Consider the following 20953-nt stretch of genomic DNA (forward strand, 5'->3'; position numbering starts at 1 on the left):
AACTGTTAAAACCTTGTAGCATAGACCAAGCCTTAGAGCATATCCGATTGATATTCTGACTTAGGTCTCTGTCTTGCCACTTGAACTGAGACTCCTTGGGGTCAACTTTAGGTGTTCTGCCATTTACACTAAAGGCCTAATTCTGCTTCTGTTGAAATCAGCAGCCAAACTGCCATTGACTTCAGTGGAAGCAGGACCCAGAACCCTGAGGAGGATATCCATCAGATGTCAAGAGCACTCAGTAGTCTCTTGCATGGCCTCCAATCACTAGAGGGCAAGCTCATCATTATCGAATACTACAGGATCTAGAAAAGGAGTACGAAAGCTTATGCTCAAATAAATTGGTTAGTCTCTAAGGTGCCACAAGTACTCCTTTTCTTTTTGCGAATACAGACTAACATGGCTGTTACTCTGATACAGGATCTAGTTTGTTTTGTTGGTTCTTGGTTGTCTGGTAGGTTATAGTGGTGCTTCTCTGTAATTGTCCAGTTGATATCCTGATTCTGAAGGAGTTGTAATTCAAAACAATACTAGTTGCATAACTTACTCAGGTTGCCTGCAAATATGGATCATTAAATGATAGCTCCATTGTAGGCAGAGCACAAGATGCGAGAGCTAGAAAAATGCAGTGAGCTAAACAGAAATGGAGGACTTACAAGATGCGTAAGTAGGGACATAAGACCTGTGGAGCAGTAGTAGAAGTAGGGGGAAGGAAAGGCACCTAAGAGTGACATTCCAGAGAAATGTTTTCTCTCCATGTTTTCCTGTGGTCAAGGCATGCCAGTCACAATGGCTGAATCTGGCTTAACATGCAGGGGATTCACACAAAAGGTAAAAAGTAGGGTTTTTTGCCTGCAAATAATAATCTCGTCTATGAAAAATTAAAAGAAATCGGAATGAATAATAGAGCAGGTTGAACATTTTCCATTAAATCTTATTCACAGAAAATGGGTATTGGACAAAACTGAAGTTTTAGTGATGGAATTTCTTTTGTCAAAAATGTTGGATTTTTATGAGAAAACAAATCCGCACCTTCCCTACCCAAAAGAAATCTAGTTATTCAATGAAATCCAAAAAAATTGATAAGTTGGGGAAAAACAGTTGTTTTTGTTAAAATTTTTTTTTTTTGCTGTGCGAAGGAAAATATTCCCAGTGAACTCTAGTGATTAGCCCTGTTTCCCCTACTCTATGATCATGGTGCAAGTTATTTTTTGTACTACAGCTGCATGACGTATATCTCCCATTGTTTGTATTTTAAATGTAGGAAAGCTTGGGAGCGTCCTTCTAGACCCATTTCCAGAGAAATCCTCATTCATTGGTTCAAGGAGGAGCAGCTTCCACGACGTGCTGGGTTTGAGAGGAACACATGTGCTGTTGCGCCCTGGTTTCATGGTAATTCAGTTATCTTTATTCTTTCATATAATTGAGCCTGAAGGACGTTCTGGGTTGAAGTGGTGGGTTACAAAATATCTTTTTTTTTTTTTTTAAAGGAACACAATAGGCACTCTCAATCACATCGCTAGTCGGGAATAATCTTGTTCACCTTCCTTACAGAGGTTGGCATAAAATGCTGACTGACAAGTAATGTCTATTCATTATCTTTATCATAGAGAGACTATTCTTCCCCATTTTCTTTTCCTCTGTTTTGTAGTCCAATGTGTGACACTTACCAGTTGTCCTCCTATTTCTCAGCATTATCAGAGCCTGAACTGTGCAAATGGAGATCTTGAATAACATTTGGGACAGGTGTATGAGTAACACTGACAGACCTCGGTCGTTGGCTGGCAGGATTGAACCTGAGACCTCTGGAGCTTAGTACGTGAGCCTCTACAGCATGAGTGAAAAGCCAATTTGCTGTTAGCTAAGGCTGTAGAGCAAACTCATTAATCTCTCTCTCTCTCTAAGTCATCTCAGTGCCACTAGATGGGACAGAACACCACACCCCAAAGGTGTATGGGTTACACGTGCGCACATGCAAATCTCATTTTCATCTTGCATTACAAACACAGTTTATACTTGCTGTAATTATATAGGTGGGAACCAAGCATTCTGGCCATTAGTATAAAGCATAGCTGACACAAAAACTTCTATTTATGAGCTTGAATGTATTTTAGATCCAAGTCACAATACTCTTTTCCTCTAAATGTTAGGAATTAGAGCATTATAGTAGGTGTGGTGGGCCTGACCTTTGTTTGACCCCAATTGTCGTTTCTTATTATGGGGTTGTGTTTTTAAAGAATCCCCCACTTTCTTTGAGAGCTCTTTGACAGGTGAGCCTCCCTCACTCCCTGCTTATCAAGGCATAAATAAGTTAAATGTGCATATGGAGAATCATATCTCAACTAATCATCTGTTACAAGCAAGGAAATGAAGAAATACAATTATTGTCAGCTCTTGTCTGTCTCCAGGTTGTGGTTCCAAATCTTTCTCACTATACATAAGTTCTTACTTAAATATTTTAGAACACATCAGCTAGCTGCTATTTTCAATGGCTTGGTGCTTCAAACAAAAAGAAAGAAGTGGCTAGCTTGTAAATATTATACACTTCCATTTTTTATGAGCAGTAATGCACATGAAAGATGGGCCTGTAGATACAGATATTTGACATGGGATCTCTCTAAGAGTTAGTTAATGCAATAATTGTATTTTTTGTAGTTTTCAGTATATGGGGAAGGGCCTCCTGGGTGACTAAGCATGCCTCTCGGCTGTGCCAAGGTTTTAGATTGATGTGGTAAATTTGCTCCAGTTTCCAGCAGCCTGGCTGCCACACTTTATAATTCACCTCCCCCACCACTTCGATCACTTCTTAGGAGTCTCTGCCGCTGGGCCAAAAGTTTACTCTCTGCTGTGGGCACCAGTGCCATCACCCAGTCTCCAGGTTGGAACTGTCAAACCTTTGCTTGGTGGTTGTAATGGGTCTCCTGTGCTTTCTCCAAGTGTTCCCATACAATGGGCGTAACTCTGGCTATACGATCTCTTATCTGCAGTACATACTCGACTGTGTTCCTTCTGGAATTTGGCTCCTCTTCCTGTCTTCTCTGGCTATATCCAATATGCCATGGGGGTGGCGCCCGTATAGTAGTTCGAATGGAGAGAAGCCCGTGGAGGCTTGTGGGACCGCCCGGATGGCAAACATGAGGTAAGGCAGTAGGGTATCCCAATCTTTCTCATCCCAGTTTACCACTTTCCTGATCATGGCCTTGAGGGTCCTACTGAACCTTTCCACAAGGCCATTGGTTTGACGGTGGTACACAGAAGTCCGTAGGGCTTGTACGTGGAGCAAAGAACAGAGATCTTTCATCAGCTTGATCAGTCAATATCTCCTTGGGTAGCCCAACCTCGGCAAAGATCTGTACTAACTCCTTAGCTATTGTCTTGGAAGCCATGTTGCATAGGGGGACGGCTTCCGGGTACCGGGTTGCATAGTCCAGGACAACTAGTACATGTTGGTGGCCCGTGCTGTCTTCTCTAGGGGCCCTACCAGATCCATGGCTATTCGTTCAAAAATTATCTCTATTATTGGAAGAGGTATCAAAGGGGCCTTCAAGTGTGGGCAAGGGCTATGCAGCTGACACTCCAGACAGGAGGTGCAGTACCACTGGACATCTTCGTGTACTCCTGGCCAGAAGAACCTCCGCAGGATCCATGCCTGGGTTTTCTCTACCCCTATGTGTCCTCCAAAAAGGTGATTGTGGGCAAGGCTCAATATGGATTTTTGATGCTTTCGTTGCACCAGAAGTTGCTGTATCTCTTGCTCCTGCATTTGCACAACCCAGTACAGGAGATCTTTCTTCACTATAAAGTAAGGTCTCAGGCCGTAGACCTTCCCATCCACAGGTATCCTGTCTATCTCGGCCACCTTTCTCCTGGTGTTATTATATCTGGGGTCCTCTGCTTGGTCCCATCCGAAAGTTTCTCCTCCAGGACTAACCTGCCTGAGCTTCCAGGGGCCGGCTTCTGCTTCTTCCAGTGGCTCACCACTGTCACAGCTGGGGCTAGCCTCTGGCTCACCTTCCACGGTCGAAGTTTCTCTGTCTGCTGTCCATGTCTATCTGCCTACTAGGGCGGTCCTCTGGCCCTGGGTCAGGATCTGAGTTCCCAAGGCCTTCCTCTCTTTTTTGGTCTTCTGGGTCTTTCTGGGAGCAGGGAACAGATCCTGAGAAATCTCAGAAAACATCAGGGGTTGACATTCCCACGGTGACAAGTCATTGCCCTCAGGGTCCCCTCCTGCCTCCAGCCTTTCCAGGAGAAGTAAATTATCAAACCCTGGATAGTCCCTCCCAATGACTATGGGATATGGGAGTTTAGGAACTATGCCTACTGTCATCTCAATGGGGTTCCCCTGAATCTCTATCTCCACTGAGATGGTGGGGTAATGGCTTATGGCCCCATATACGCATGTCACTGCTACTTGTTTGGCTTGTAGCAGCTGGCTATTTTTTACCAGCTTACCTGATATGAGGGTGATAGCACTCCCAGAGTCCACAAGTGCTGTAGTCTCCACGCCGTTTATTCTCACCGGCCTGGTGTAGTTATGCAGGGCTACTGCGACCCCCGCGAGGTGGATAAGGGAGCATGGGACCTCCCAATCCCCCAAGTTACATTGCATAGGCTCCTCAGTGCTGGGACACTGTGCTGCTATGTGTCTCCACTCCCCACATGCATAACGTCTATAATTGCTTTCAGTCACTCCCCTATCACATGGGTTAGGGGGTTTAGTCTCAGAGTTCCCCCCACTCAGGCCATTCCCTTCCTTCTGGGTTCCTAGCTGGTTTTCAGCCGCCCTCTTCTTCCACCTAGGGCTCCCCGGGGGTTTGGCCACCCAATCTTCCAAGGTTGGGGTCAGGTGCTTGCTTCACAAGGGGCCTTCCATGGGAAATCGGTCAGTTCTCTCGCAGTCATCCGTCTTTCTATCAGCATGATCATTTCGTGACAGGTGGACGGATCGTTCTGGCCTACCCATTTGCGGAGATCTGGCGGCAGTTCCTGCATGTGATGGTCCATGACCAAAGTCTCCAAAATCTCCTCCGGACTGCATACCTCGGGCCGTAACCACTTCTGCACGAGGTGTATGAGGTCGAATAGCTGGGACCTCGGAGGTTTGTTCTCCTGGTATTTCCACTCATGAAACCTCTGGGTCCATATTGCTGCCGTCATCCCTGATCGGGCTAGGATCTCTGTCTTCAGCTGGGGATAGTCAGCAGCATCCTCGGCAGGTAGATCAAAGTAGGCCTTCTGGGCCCCTCTGCACAAAAAGGGTGCGAGAATGCTGGTCCACTGCTCCTGGGGCCACACCTCACGCTGAGCAGTTCTCTCTAATGAGAGGATATATGCCTCTATGTCATCTTCTGTTGTCATCTTTGGCAGACAACCAGTGGCCCTCAGGGTTCATGTCCTGTTGGACCGCCAGGCCTGGGTGGTGAGGATCTTCAGCTGGTCCACTACCTCTCACAGGAGGGCTTGATCTTGGGTTGCCTGGCTCACCAAAAATTGGTTGGTTTCCTGCAGTAGCTGCATAGGCTTCTGTTGCGCCATTGCCTGAACCCGGCAGGCCTCCTGTTGGGGCACCGTGGCTTGCGCCAGAGCTGTCACCACCTCTTCCACTGTGGTACAAAACAAAAACCCCATACCACAGTGCACTCTTTTTTTTTGTTTTTTTAAACCTCTTTTTCTTCTGCCACACTGTGAACAATGTTTCAGAGTGGTAGCTGTGTTAGTCTGTATCAGCAAAAAGAACGAGGAGTACTTGTGGCACCCTAGAGACTAACAAATTTATTTGAGCATACGCTTTCGTGGGCTAAAACCCAGTTCATCAGATGCATGCAGTGGAAAATACAGTAGGAAGATATATATGGATATATATATACACAGAGAACATGAAAAAATGGGTGTTGCCATACACGCTATAACGAGAGTGATCAATTAAGGTAAGCTATTATCAGCAGGAGAAAAAAACCTTTTGTAGTGATAATCAGGATGGCCCATTTCCAGCAGTTGACAAGAAGGTGAGAGTAACAGTGGGGTGGGGGGGGCGAAGGGGGGGCAGAATAAGCATGGGGAAATAGTTTTACTTTGTGTAATGACCCATCCACTCCCAGTCTTTATTCAAGCCTAATTTAATGGTGTCCAGTTTGCAAATTAATTCCAATTCAGCAGTCTCTCGTTGGAGTCTGTTTTTGAAGTTTTTTTGTTGTAATATTGTGACTTTTAGGTCTGTAATCAAGTGACCAGGGAGATTGAAGTGTTCTCTGACTGGTTTTTGAATGTTATAATTCTTGATGTCTGATTTGTGTCCATTTATTCTTTTGCGTAGAGACTGTCCAGTTTGGCCAAAGTACATGGCAGAGGGGCATTGCTGGCACATGATGGCATATATCACATTGGTAGATGTGCAGGTGAACGAGCCTCTGATAGTGTGGCTGATGTGATTAGGTCCTATGGTGATGTCTCCTGAATAGATGTGTGGACAGAGTTGGCAATGGGCTTTGTTGCAAGGATAGGTTCCTGAGTTAGTGTTTTTGTTGTGTGGTGTGTGGTTGCTGGTGAGTATTTGCTTCAGGTTGGGGGGCTGTCTGTAAGCAAGGACTGGCCTGTCTCCCAAGATCTGTGAGAGTGAGGGATCGTCCTTCAGGATAGGTTGTAGATCCTTGATGATGCGCTGGAGAGGTTTTAGTTTGGGGCTGAAGGTGATGGCTAGTGGCGTTCTGTTACTTTCTTTGTTGGGCCTGTTCTGTAGTAGGTGACTTCTGGGTACTCTTCTGGCTCTGTCAATCCATTTCTTCACTTCAACAAGTGGGTACTGTAGTTGTAAGAACGCTTGATAGAGATCTTGTAGGTGTTTGTCTCTGTCTGAGGGGTTGGAGCAAATGTGGTTGTATCACAGAGCTTGGCTGTAGACAATGGATCATGTGGTGTGGTCTGGATGAAAGCTGGAGGCATGTAGGTAAGTATAGCTGTCAGTAGGGTGTTATAGGGTGGTGGTGATCTGACCATCACTTATTAGCAGTGTCCAGGAAGTGGATCTCTTGTGTGGACTGGTCCAGAATGAGGTTGATGGTGGGATGGAAATTGTTGAAATCATGGTGGAATTCCTCAAGGGCTTCTTTTCCATGGGTCAGATGATGAAGATGTCATCAATGTAGCGCAAGTAGAGTAGAGGCATTAGGGGACGAGAGCTGAGGAAGCGTTGTCCTAAGTCAGTCATAAAAATGTTGGCATACTGTGGGGCCATGCGGGTACCCATAGCAGTGCCACTGACTTGAAGGTATACATTGTCCCCAAATGTGAAATAGTTATGGGTGAGGACAAAGTCACAAAGTTCAGCCATCAGGTTTGCCGTGACATTATCGGGGATACTGTTCCTGACGGCTTGTACTGTGAACAATGGATCCCACCGCTAACACCAGTTGTGACAAAGCTCCGACCTTGTCTCAGTGGGTCCCACGCTTCCAGGTGGATTACACTAGCCTCAGAGTTTCACTGTAACCCTCCACATAGCCCTGATCTCTCTAGAGGCAAGGGTCACAGACTATTGAACCATTTTCATCATAAGCCAGCAAGGGAGAGAGGAAGAAGCAACCCTCCCTCGCACAGTCTCTGTTGTCTCACAGTCTCTGTGATTAATCAGGAAGAGTGGGGGAGAAAGGGGGAGCCTGGGCCCACCCTCTACTGTGGGCTCCAGCTCAGGGACCCTAATAGTAGCAGCTATTGGTAGCTGACTTTCTGAAACAGGCTGAGTACGATTCCCTGGGCCACTTTCCCATAGCAGCTCCCCACTTCCTCAACTTTGACATCACCCTTACCTCAGGGCCTCCTTCCTTGAGCCTGATAGGGTTTGTGCTACCCAGTTTCTCCAGCAGGACAGTTTCCTCCTACAGCTCCTGACCCATGACTAACTGGGAGACTTTTAACTAGTTCCAGCCAGCCCTTGATTGGCTTCATCAACCTAGCTGTCTCCACTGCTTTCTAGAAGGATCTTAATTTGCCCCAGGTGTGTTGATTAACCTGGAGCAACTGCCAGTAGATTACCATGGTAACAGGGTTTTGTTTAGCCTGGGGCTAACATACCTGTTTCTCACTACTTTCCTGTAGCATCTGGCCTTGCTCCGTCACTATATACTAATACTTCGCCCTTTGTCTGCAGTGTTGTCTTGTTCTTTCCTTCCTTCTGTTTAAACTCCCCTTAGGCATGCAGCTCTTTTCCTATGAAAATTGGCTTGTCACTTGTTATTTCTGGGAAAGTTCAGATGTGGCAAACTCTCAGACCCTACATTTTGGCTCATGCATAGTTTGACTCCTGAATATAGAAGATTTTCTCAAATCATTCAAGTGTCACGTAGGAAACAAGAACCAGACTCTAAAATGATCCCATCCTTAGTTAAGATCTGGAAGTCCTTGATGGGTAATTCAGATCTACCTACATTAGGCCAATGGACAAGCTCACAAGTGTAGAAAGGACATGTTCTAGTCATTACTATTATCAACACATTTTTGTCTTATATCTATTACATGCCATTAGTGAAGGAGCTGAGTTTAAGAAGCTGTCCAGTCAATAGGTGTTTGAAAGGGAATCTTCTTTAGGTCCTGAGAGTCGGTGAAGAGACATCATAGCCCAAAAGTATGGTGTTCCCTCTGATTTCAGATCAAGAATTCCTTCTTATGGCTTTCTTCTCCCATGTTGTTTGTGGGAAGAATCGCTGACAGATGTAAGTAGACAGGATGGTTCTGCAGACTGGACTACTTCAGTATGGGATGTCTAACATTTTTGAGCGTTCGTGTCTTGTTTTTAGAATAACTCTGCCACAGGGATAGGATGCAACAGCAAGATTTCTTGTAGCTTCTATTGAAATGAGCATTTTCTCAGGGTCACAAGTATTTTAGCTGTTTGATTTGATCAAGACCTTATGCAGCAATAAATACAGTATGCTTGTTTGTTCACAAAACACACACTTTCTGGTTCTCTAGAGGCGGTGAGGGGGGACTTAATAAGTAACAGAACATGTTAGGATGAGATGAAGTAAACCCTAGTGGAGATATGGCATTTTTTAACGTGAATTATCTATTTTCCTATCGTTACTTCATCTGCTTTTTTCCTGTTTGATTTGCTCTTTTGAGAATACAGAGGGATGGATCCTCAACTTGTTTACATAGAAATGGAGTTAAGGAGCATGTGATGAAAAAAGGGAGATAGGGCTTTATCCAAAGCCTATTGAAATCAATAGGCGTCTTTCCCAGGGACTTGTTGGATCAGGTCTCTGTGAATGGGACACACCCTACTGGGGGGATGGTTGTTCAGTGTCATAATCTGGTTCCAAGTGGACCTATCTATGTCCCAAAAATCATTATTGCAATTAGTACTAAATGGCACCCTTGTTGGCAATCTTAGAGCACAGATCACGGATTGAATCAGTCTGGAGACTTAATCACTCTCTTGTCCCTCTGGGGGCTCCCTCTTGAACAGGTTCAGGTGTATTGTCATGGATTGATGGGGAAGAATGCACTGCTGTTGCCTTATATTGTCCCTTTTCCAGAGATAAACAGGGCACTTCAGGACTGACAATCCAGCACTTTTCATCATTGCTGAATCCAGAACATAGGAATGAATATACATCTCGCCATGGTAGGGCATGGTGAATAACCCCCCCATGTATTATAAAGGGACTGCTGTACACAAAAATGGGACATGTCAGTCTGGGAAAATTTATCTGACTAGTGTTTGGTGGAGGTATTGACAGGGCAATTCCTGGGGACCACTAAATTTTTCTATTGAACCCTTGAAGTGGTAATCCCCAAGCATGAGAATATTATATTGAGTATCTTTAAAAGAGACACTATGCCCCTGCAAGGTTATGTATTTGTGGACTGTGAGTGGATTCACTATATAATGATAGTGATGTGATTCCAGCTCTGTATTCACTGGGAGATGGCCTACAGTTTTGGCATCACCATATCAATCCCAGTCATCTAACTAAAATATGAGGTACCAGCTCATACAGATGGTATTTTTCAAGGACAGCACAGTGTGCGGTGAATATGTGCTAAATCTTGAGTGCTACCAGTTGCTGATGATGGGTGTTTCAAGCTTGGTTAGTTTCCAGTAACATATGACAAGAAAACCTGACAACTTGATCAACTCTGATTCAGTTCTCAACTTCTCACTCTGGAAACCAGAGGTGTTTTTGATTGGCTCTCAGAAAAGAGAACTTCTGACAGTATGTCACTCCACTTAGCTCTCAATAATTGTTTTAGTCAATCAGTCCTTTGGAAGGCTTTGAGATAGTTTTTCTAGTGCCGTTACAGTTCAAAAGTGTCAGCATAGAGAAGTTCTTGGCAAACAGAAGAAATGTTTTAGACCCATGGTCCCTCTTATAGGAGAGCAGAGTTTCAAAGTGAGGTAACAGGAACTGTAGCATGCAGCAGGGAGAGAGGAAGCACAAAAGAGCAGCTGAGCTATTGCTCTGAAATGAGAGAGTGAGGTAACTGAATAATTAATGTGAATAGGCTAATTGCTAATGTGAAAATAGGCTTCCCTGTCCCTTCACAACAGGTAATCTTCCTTGTTTTCTGTTCCACTGAGACTCAAGTGCTAGTTGCCAAAGAAGTAGATGGTGGTTAGAAAGAGATTACTTTACTGGACAGATATTGGATGCTAAAAATAAGTGATTATACAAATGTAACCACAGATTTAGAGAGATGTTTGCCTGGCGGGGTGTGTTCAAAGTTTAGGAGACAAACAGGTTAGGTGCACTTAGTATGAACTGCCTTAGTATAGGAAGGGTTTTTTTTGTTTTGTTTTAAACTAATCTGTGTCATTCCAAGGTTTAGGTGGCATCAGACTATTATTTTCCCTTGGTAATGGTATGCTCCTGCACTGGATCCCTCCCCCCCCCCCCCTTTTTTTTTTTTTTTACATTAAGCAAAACTAAAAGAAAAAAGAACAAAAGTAATTTGAAACTGACTATATATGTTCTGCTGTCATGTTTGGAGATAATATGTGTGTAAACTAATCAGTACATTACAACAGGGTCATTTATTTAGAGTAAATCAAATATAAGGACTTCATTCATTCATTTTTGAGAAAGTAAAAAAGATAAAAAGCAAAGACAGAGCTCTAACACATACTCCAGGAGAAGAAAACTTTTCTTGGTAGAAGTTTCTTCCAACCATTGGACATGTAGTATTACAGGGGGTGCCATTTTTAGACTAAAACAAACCAAAACAAAAATAGTTGCTTCTAAACAACTAGAATACCTGCTCTTGATATGCACATACACATCTATTACATCCTTATCACTCTAATCTACTAATTCTTTATAAGCTAAAGGGACTCAATATAAAATGTAACTGAACAATCAGTATTTAACCCCAAAATAGTTATACTTCTTTGCATATTTCCCATTTAAAGCACAGCAAATATTATAGTAAAATCAAAGCCCAGAGACTGTAGTCAGCTTTCTTGCAGGTGGTCTTCTGACTGGCCCCTTCCCCTTATTCTGCAAAGCATTGTGACGACAGCCCTATTGATCCAGCTGCCAAGCAAAAGCTGTGCAGCTATCAGTCTCACTGCTCCTGTGGAATGATGGCTTTAGAATCTTGCTAAGCCAAAATTACTCTCTCAAATAGGCACTCAGTAGGATCTGTGCCTACCAGCGCTCTTGCTTGACTTATGCTAGTGCTACAGTGTCCCATTGTCACTTTCACGAGTGCTTAAAGTCAAACCTCGGTCTAGGACTCGGTAAACAAAAATAAGTCCATCAGTATGTTTTAAGCAAGTAGACAAGCAATAACTTTAATTACAAACTTCATAGTCTAGCCAAGTGCTTTAGAAGAAAAATTAGTAGCTCAAATTCCTTAGATATGTTCTAAGGTAGTTACCAAAAACCACATCATCAAAGTGTTTTTAAAAATCTATTTGGAATTTCTATTAGTTTGAATAGAGGGGAAAAAATCCATGTACAATATGACAAATTTATATATATTTTGTACTATGCATATAAAGTCTGATCCAAAGCCAGCGAAAACAATGGAAAGGGCTTTAGATCAGGCTAGTATTGTACACGGTAAATGTGTGCACCCATATTTTAAGTGTATAGTGCAGACAAAGTAATAATATAAACTAAATTTTGATGAAAGCAAACAAACATTTTTCACCTGTGGAAATATATGGAAAACAAAAATCATAATATGTTTTCTTCCTAGTTAACTATTATGAGTCCCCTTATAAAATTAGGATTCTGGGGTCCATGTTAACTGTGGCATTTATCTGTCTCCTTACACTCAGCGGACTCTCCAGACAGTGATTTACAGTGACAATCATCACTGAAAGAAAAGGAGGACTTGTGGCACCTTAGAGACTAACAGATTTATTTGAGCATAAGCTTTCGTGCATCCGATGAAGTGAGCTTCAGCTCACGAAAGCTTATGCTCAAATAAATTTGTTAGTCTCTAAGGTGCCACAAGTCCTCCTGTTCTTTTTGCGGATACAGACTAACACGGCTGCTACTCTGAGACCAGTCATCACTGAGTATGCAGAAAGGATGGTATCCTGACAATTTGTTGATGATCTTTCAGACATGATGTTCAATGTAAATTATTAGCCTAGGTGGTTTTTGAAGTCCACCATGGACACGTCTGTGTAATTGTAAAGTCTGTCATCTTTCAGGAAACATTCATTTCTTTATAAAGCGTATATTTTGGGGGGGAGGGTGTATTTTTTTCTTTGAAGATCCTTACTGTTAAATGGCTTACCTTTTAGATTGTTTAAAACAATCTCTTGTATCATAATTCCCTACCGCAAAGCACAGTTAGGATATTTCATTTCTAACGTTTGGAAATATGTGCATCAGCCATTGCCAAGCCATCACTTTTTGACAAACTAGGATGTGGCTCGAATAAAATCTTTGCCTTTAATGGCTGACACATAGCGTTTTCTTCCCACTTAATCACAAGTAGTTGTGATGGTTGCAGTGCAAGTTGTGCTAGCCGTCCAGCTGTCACTGTGCTGTGTGTCTTATTCAACAGATTCCCTCTGGTTTCATGTGCCAGTTTAGCTATAAATTATGGGCTGGATCCTCTGCTGCAACCTAGCCACTCTGGCTGTGTCCGTGCTGTGATAAAAACCCCACAGCACCAAGTCTCAGTGCCTGGGTCAGCTCACTCAGGCTCATGGGGCTATAAAATTGTAATGTAGCTGTTCAGGCTTGGCTGGAGCCCAAGGGTCCCAGAGCCCAGGCTCAAGCCTGAGCCCATATGTCTACACGGCAATTTTATAGCCCTGCACCCAAGCCCCATGAGCCCAAGCCAGCTGATTCTGGCTCTCAGACTCAATGTCACAGGTTTTTTATCGCATTATAGACATACTCTTTGGGCTGCCTGAAAGCAGCCAGTTCTCCCTCATAAGCATAGGATGTCTGCTATGACGTGGGGACCTAGGAGAATGGCAGGGCCAGCGGGCAGGTATAACTTACTGTTGCCCCCCTGGTGATGGACCTCCCCTTATTATCCAATTGGTATAGATTAAAGTAAGCCCCCAAGCTGCTCTGATTTTAGCCAGCTCTGGTGTAGCAATGATTACAGAATCAGAAAGCTACCACTGGTTACTTGGGGCTTCCCCCTAGCTGCTGAGCCCAGCTCCGATTGGACGCAGCTGAGAATTTGGACCTATATTTCATTATTTTCAAGTAATTGTAACTTTCTTTTAAAACAACTTGGGTACAATTCAGTACAAATCAACATAAACTCAAAGCAATAAGGACACAAAATGGATAACATCAGCCTCTCTAGTCAATTAGTGACTTGTCAATGACTGTAATAAAATATTTTGCCTACTACCATGCTATCCAATTGACCTTTAGACATTTCAATGTCCAACATTGGACCAACAATATTACTGTTTAGATCATTGCACTAGTGAATTTATCTCTCTCAAGCATTTCCTTTGTTTTGACTGGCAAATCAATACTGAGGTGAAGACAAAGCAATTCTAAATAATACACTGGGGGATGGGAAGAGAAGAGAAAACAAAAGACGCTGAACATACTGTATAGTTCAGTTAGTAAAACTGCAAAACCTTTCCTGCATGGCATTGCCTTTTGATAAATCCATCCCATATGATTTGTACAAAGTGGTACTTCACAGAAGTTTCTGACATATCTGTATGCTAGTCACTAATTACAGGTTATGTCTTAGAAGTTTATTTCTGATTTCATGTACAAGCAGACCTTGATTCATATCCCTTATGGGCCCTCAAATAGAGCAAAACCGTACTTCTCTGTTTCCCAGTGGAGAAGTGAGGCTTAGTGTTTGTGAAGTGCTTTCGGATTCTCATATAGAACTTAAAATTATTATTATTGCCTTTATGGTAAGAACTTTTATTAGTTACAGGAATATATACAGTATTGTTTCTGCTACAGAGTTTATTATGAAGAATTTGGGGCCTGAAAGGTTTTTTAAATTCCGAACTTTATCAATGGCATCTCCCAATCTGCCCCAATGCTACATAATTTTGGCAGGACCAAAAGGTGTGTCTCACATTACCTTTTTCTCTTCTGCATCTCTAGCAAGGGTCAATTTAATTCCAATCAAATGTTCTTAGATATGCTGTTATCCCGTAAATTCCATCCTCATTTCCGCCTTATGGAGCCTGTCAGAGGTAGGGTGGGTCCCTGACCCCTTCAGAAGGCCAGCTACCCTCTGACAGGGCCTTTTTATGAATGAAGGTTGTATTGATATGCGATGAGGTGGTATCAATACCTTCCCAGTGATCTTGGGTCAGTAAATAAGAATGTGGCACCATCAAGCTTTAATGCAGTGTCACAGTGTCAAGAAATAGACATTACAACACAGAATCATAATGCTTTTCTGTCCCAAGGGATGGATATTGGAAGGTGCAATGCTACTGCTCCCACAGGCTTGACTGAGTGGGTTGTTTTTTCTTCCTGATTTTATTGAATGGTTCCTGGAGATGCTCTGTGACAAAGGCAGGAGCTCCTTATAAAATGTATTGTATAAGTAGAACCAGTTTGTTTTTTCTTGTTTTTTTTTTTATAGTTAAGATCTGCATCAGTTAGCCCCATGTACAATTAACTGATGATTAAAATTTCTTTTTATTGTTCATTTTGCTGCTTGTCTTCTGGCTTGACAAAATCTGCAAGTGGCTTCCTATTATATAGATTAGTGTGATTATTTTTTCCTCATTTAATGAGTCTGGTGGGGAGGGGGTGTCTCATAAGTATTTAAAGCTATATTGGTGGGGGGGACTGTACTAAGGATTAATATTGGAACATCTTAGCTGTTCATTTCTATGTTAGATCCAGATCACATGACAAGTCTCTCAAAGTTATCCTTTCCATTTGAAGGCTGTTTAATATCCTGTGTGAGTTGGTGGTCTCTATCCAGTTTTATAAGCCAAGGGCCTGATTCTCCATTGTCCTGCACATGCCTTGTGCAAAGTGCATATAATACACAGTTAGAATGGCAGTGTGTTACACCCATTTTGCACTGGGATAAATGACTACACAAGGCACAGAGCAATAGAGAATCAGGCCCTGACCGTCAACATCACAACAGCTACCTCTACCAAAGTTCATACCACTGATTGCAATCTCAGCACAGAGATTGAGGATTTCCTTGGAAATTAAACCACACGTTCATTTCTAGAAGTGATTCCTTCATATCGGAGCTGAGGCATAATGGTGGTGGGATAAGGTTTAGCATGGGGTAAGCTTGCATTGTTGGTGGCTGTTGTGTACCTCCCAGTTTGACAGGGCACATTATTTATATAAGGGTCTGAGTTTGTATTGCCAGTGTTTGCAGCCATCCAGATAGATGAATTCCTTACCTAACTACCTGTGTGCTCACACAAGTATCCAAAAATGTAGTGATTAATATTTTACAGGCCAATATTGAACCAATACATCATATGTTTCTGCATATTCCATTTTTATTACATCGAAATGATTTAAAGGCAGGCTTGGCCACTTTTACTCACGCTTGAATAGTGTCTTACTCCTCGAGTAGCCTCAATAAATTCAGTGTGACTGAGTGACAAAATCTGACACTTAAATTAAACAATTGTATCATGGACATTTTTAGACATCAGTATTTTATTTTTAAACCAGTGCACTTTAATAAGGATTACGTCATTTGTAAAGTATTTGTCAAGCCTTGTCAGCATTTTTAGAGCTCGTATAATATATTGTTTTATTTGAACGGTACAGTTTCTCTTCATAGCCAGAATTTTTGTTTGACTTATGTTTCTTGTCAAGCACCTGTTGTTTTGCAAGTATTTCTTTTGGGACTGACTTTCAAAGGCAGGCTTGATGTTTAGATGTATGTATGTAGATCACTAAAGGGAAAAATGGCAAGCTGATAAAAATAAGTTTGTGCCAAAACTGACAGAAATCTCTTCAGGAAGATTGAGGCATAAGAATATCTGGAAATAAAATGGCAGACATTCCACTGTACGGCTTAATTAATTTGAACAAGGCCGCAGACATCTGAACACAAAATGTAATGAGGCTGCATCACAAATGAGATATTATCTTTACTGGCATATATAATAACACAGGGTGCACAACAGGACATGGATGTTTTAGATTAGTAGCTGTTTTCTCACTTAACAAAGAGCTGTGAAATGAAGCACAGCATTGGTGGCTTGTTTTACATATTGCTCTAAATATGTCAGCAAACGAATCTCTCTGTTGTGTAGCATTCACCTTCCTTAATTACTTTTGGTTAGGCTAGCCCCTAAATTTCATGCTCAGCTCTGTATGGTTTAATGTTTCCAACCTTTGCTTATCTCCTCCTCCACTGCCACCCTGGGTGCTTGACGTCACTTACTTGGAGCACGAATTGCAGTGAAACAACTCCCATGTATAATGAGTATAAGCATGTGTCTGCCCCAGCAGAATATACTGTAGAGGCTGCCAGGCTTCTTTCCAGAGATGTTCTTACTTTCGTGAAGTATTTCTGACTTGTATTTACTATACATACAAACTGTCCTCACACTTTAAATACCTGTTTGCTTCAACACTTCAGAAAGCTTTAAATATAAAGAGAGCCTTTCAAAAGTACTTACCTTCTGCCTCTGAGATCCTTAATTATATATATGGGTATGCAAACGTTTTTACAATAGATTTTTCTGTTTTGACATTATTATTTTTTACTTATTGTAAAAGGTTAAGTGAGCCCAATTTTTCAGTCGGTTTTATACTTATGTAACACCATTGATTTAAGTGGAATCAAGTCACTGGGACTTGCATTAAGTGAAGGCAGAACACTGATGGATACTTCTTGATTGGTTAGTTACATATGGCATCTAATCAGAGAACAGAATTGATATCAAGTGACTTATCTAACAAACTAAAAACAATCCAAGTTTAAAAGTGTGAATAGTTTCACAAATAGTTCACTGTGATATGTATGTAAAATATTGTGAAGAAATTCATGAATAATTTTGCATAATGAATGCATTCAAGAACTTCAGTCTGTTCACACATATTCCACAGACAGAAAAAAAAGTTAATTTCAATTAATTATGTTTTATGAATTATTTGCTCATCCTCCCTCTTTCTGAGGAAAACAGTGGCATCCAGTGACTGTGGCACTGTGAGATGTGTCTTAAGTTATCCTGTGCTGGCAGTACTGTGATTTAGCACATCTTTGTGACAGTGGTATGTTAATAGCCATGGAAAGAGGCAAGATAGTTTCTTTTGTGGTGTTATTGCTTTAGGAAGCATGGGCATACTGGCTGTGATTCACGGCAAAGTGCTTTCAGAAGTGAGCTATTACAAACAATATTTTAGCAAAAGGTGTATACAGTTAATTCAGTGAAATTAGACAACCTTATGTGGAATTAGTTGTAGAAAATTCCCCTTTCTATTGACTGTGGAAAAATATTTGAGAAGTCCACTAAAAATTATTCTTACAACTACAGTAGCACCCATAATGCTCTAGTAGTTTTAAACACCCACACAGGCAGCCAGATTGCATTCTGTGGAGCAGCACTAACACCAAAACTTAAGGATATGTGGGTGCATACTTCATAAGTGCCAAAGGAGCCAAAGTCCCACTTCCAATAGCTCAGAAGCATCATTGACAGTAAGTGGGACAGGAGTTCCTAAGTCATTTTTTAAAAGAGACCTTAGGCTCTTAAATCACTTAGGCACTTTTGATTTTTTTCCCCCTTAAAATGACCAGTTCATTGCACGATGACTCAAGCCATAGAGGTGTGCAGTAAGGTGTTCTCACGCCCTGTGGCAGCAGGAATTGGCATGGGGAGTGGGATCCAGCCAGTAGCAGTATAGAGCAAGTGTCAGGACCCAGCAAGCAGACAGTCAGCAGCCTGGTAGTGATCACGGCCTGGCCCTGGGGAAAGAGGGGCAGGGCTGCGGGGAGGAGGAGGCTCAGGAGCTGGGCCAAGCTGGGGAGGGCATGGGGGCAGCAGAGGACTGGGAATGTGGGAACAGGGGCTGGAGGGCAGGAGATGGGAGGAGGGTGCAGGGGCACTGGGCCGGTGGAATAGTGTTAATGGTGGGTCCCCCTATGATACTTCCTGGGGGTACCAGGGCTGGGAGGCACCTAGTTACCATCTGCCCTTAGCGTGAGAAAACCTTGTCTGTGCCTACTGTGGGTCAGCTCCCCAACATCACTTGCCTCAGGAAACACATTCCCCTCTAGTTCTACACAGACTTGTCAGGTTAGCGATAGGCACACAGCAACCTGTGAGCTGTCTGAGTGTCTCATTGGAGTGCCCAGCCCCTGGTCCACCGGACACTTGCAGTATTCACTGTTTCCCAAGAAATGGTAGGCCGCTGCTTACCAGTTACACCTCAGCTCATTGCTCTGCTTAACTCACAGAACTTAGATTTGTGTATAGTTACATCAACTATGTGTTTAGTCAGACCATAGAGATTCAAATTGTAGCAAGAAGAAGAACTGGAAACAAAAGGTTACATATAAAATCAATGCACACATTCTAGATACTAGACTTAAATTAACAAGATACTCTCATGTCTAACCAAGTATTGCTCACCCAAAATCTTTGCAGCTTTTTACAGCCAGGTTGGCTGTGATCCCTTCTAAGAGGCAATGTGTGAGGGGAAGAGGCATGCAGGGTCACATGGCCCCCCAGATTTCTGCCCGGGTGGGAGTCAGGCTGAGTGTGGATGTGGGGGATGTGCATGGAAAAGGCACCAGCACCCTCCTGCTCCTTCTGAGCCCTGCTAGGAGGCACCCAGAGCAGGGAAGAGAGACTGGGCTAGCAGCACAGCTCTGCCAGAGGGCAGAGCCGGGGGTTGACACCCCTGGGCACATTGGAAAGTTGGCGCCTGTGTCTGTACATACATTTTGCAATGATTATGATGACTGGTCGGCTATTGGCTCTCAGTAGAGACCTGACATACCACCCTTTGGTGAACTATTATGCAGATATCTGACCCAGGGGATGTGAGTAATTCAAAATTACTGTTGGTTTCAAAATTTGCTGAGTAATCTAAACTAAAACTTCACAGGAGAAGGTCAGTTTTGATTAATCTCCCAATTCAAAAAGTGTTTGAACAACACCAGATTTTAAAATGGTCAAAAACTCACATTTTGCCATTTTGAAATGTTTGAAAAGTTTCATTTAGTAATTTTAGTTAATTTATACTAAATGAGGATTAAAATATAAAAATGTCAAAACATGACATTGTTTGAACATTATTAAAACTACTGAAATTACTGAAACAAAATGTTTCAATTGACCCAATCCAAAAAATTAATCTGTCATGTACAGACTGTTCACCATGCTATGCTCTTACAGAACTTGTATTTGACTGAGCAATAACTGTTTGTCTACTTTATCTAATGTAAATGTATGAAGAGCTGAAACAGTTTATCTGAACTCCCTCAGACTTTGAACATTGTGTTCTATGGCTCCAATCTTGCAAATCACTTAAGCAGATGCTTAATTTTAAATCAACAGGACTTCACATGTTTAAAGTTAAGCATGTGCTTACCTTTGTTGGGTCAAGGCCCTATGTGAATGATATGCCCAGCAGGTGAAGGAGAAAATGTATCCCTCTGACTAAGGGACTGTGGTGAGTGGCTGTAGAACAGTCTCTCTCCATAATCCTTCAGCATCTATCTCAGCCTAGGAATTGGTCTAGCAGTCATGGCTCCTTGTGCTATTTGTTGTCAGGTCCACTGGAACCCCATTTCTGCAGATCCAGTGGTCTCAACACCAACTCTCAGAGCTCTGTACATTGTTGGCTTTGGGCTCAGAGGAGTTACCCTTTGCCAAGCATTAGGAGATGCAGCGCTAAGGGGGTCGTAGAGAGGTCCACATACAGATTAAGTCTAACCAATTCTGAACCCTACCGCACCTTTTTATACAAAACCAGAGAGGGGAAAAAAGATTTTTGAAATTGGTTCAGTGAAAACTCAGCCTGCCAAGAGATTTCTCACAGAACATGCCATGCCTAACATATGCAGGAGGACTGAAAAGGATTTATGGTGGCTGGAGTTATGAGAAAGTAAACAGTTCCCAGGAGGGATTTTGCTTTCTCATTCTTGCCTTTCACAGAGAGATCAGATTTCTCCTATTTCGCCTTGATTTAGACTTTATTTACATACTGACAGCTTTTCTCTCCAGTTTCCAAAATAGCAAAATTAGGAGGCTTAAATGCAAGATAATAAGTTGAGAAATTCAAAGGAGAGAGAGAATTTCTCTTCCCTTTTCCTCAGATGACTGCAAAACCCACAGTAAAGGACACAAATGATTTAGTTTGGAGAATGGACTGAGGATACTGACCACTAAACTTAAAAGGAAATGGGCAAGGTTTGGCCACTAAACTCTTACTTGAAAGACCATTTTCAGACAGAAAGGAGTGTCCAAAAATCACTGTGCAAGAACTGGTATATTTCTTTCTGATTAGTGGACCAGGATCAATCCTTAGAAAAGCTTCCTGATTCT

General features: G+C 42.4%; 1 protein-coding gene across 1 annotated transcript in view; it reads left to right on the forward strand.

Annotated features, from left to right (window-relative positions):
- Positions 1-20953, forward strand: part of SH2D4B (SH2 domain containing 4B) — a 99857-nt gene that overhangs the window by 58316 nt on the left and 20588 nt on the right. The window contains exon 7 of the mRNA XM_074959941.1: positions 1265-1392. Within this exon, the coding sequence (XP_074816042.1) occupies positions 1265-1392 (128 nt within the window). The remainder of the gene's footprint in view (positions 1-1264; positions 1393-20953) is intronic.

This window comes from Natator depressus, chromosome 7 (assembly GCF_965152275.1).
Source record: "Natator depressus isolate rNatDep1 chromosome 7, rNatDep2.hap1, whole genome shotgun sequence".
Taxonomy (NCBI): domain Eukaryota; kingdom Metazoa; phylum Chordata; order Testudines; family Cheloniidae; genus Natator; species Natator depressus.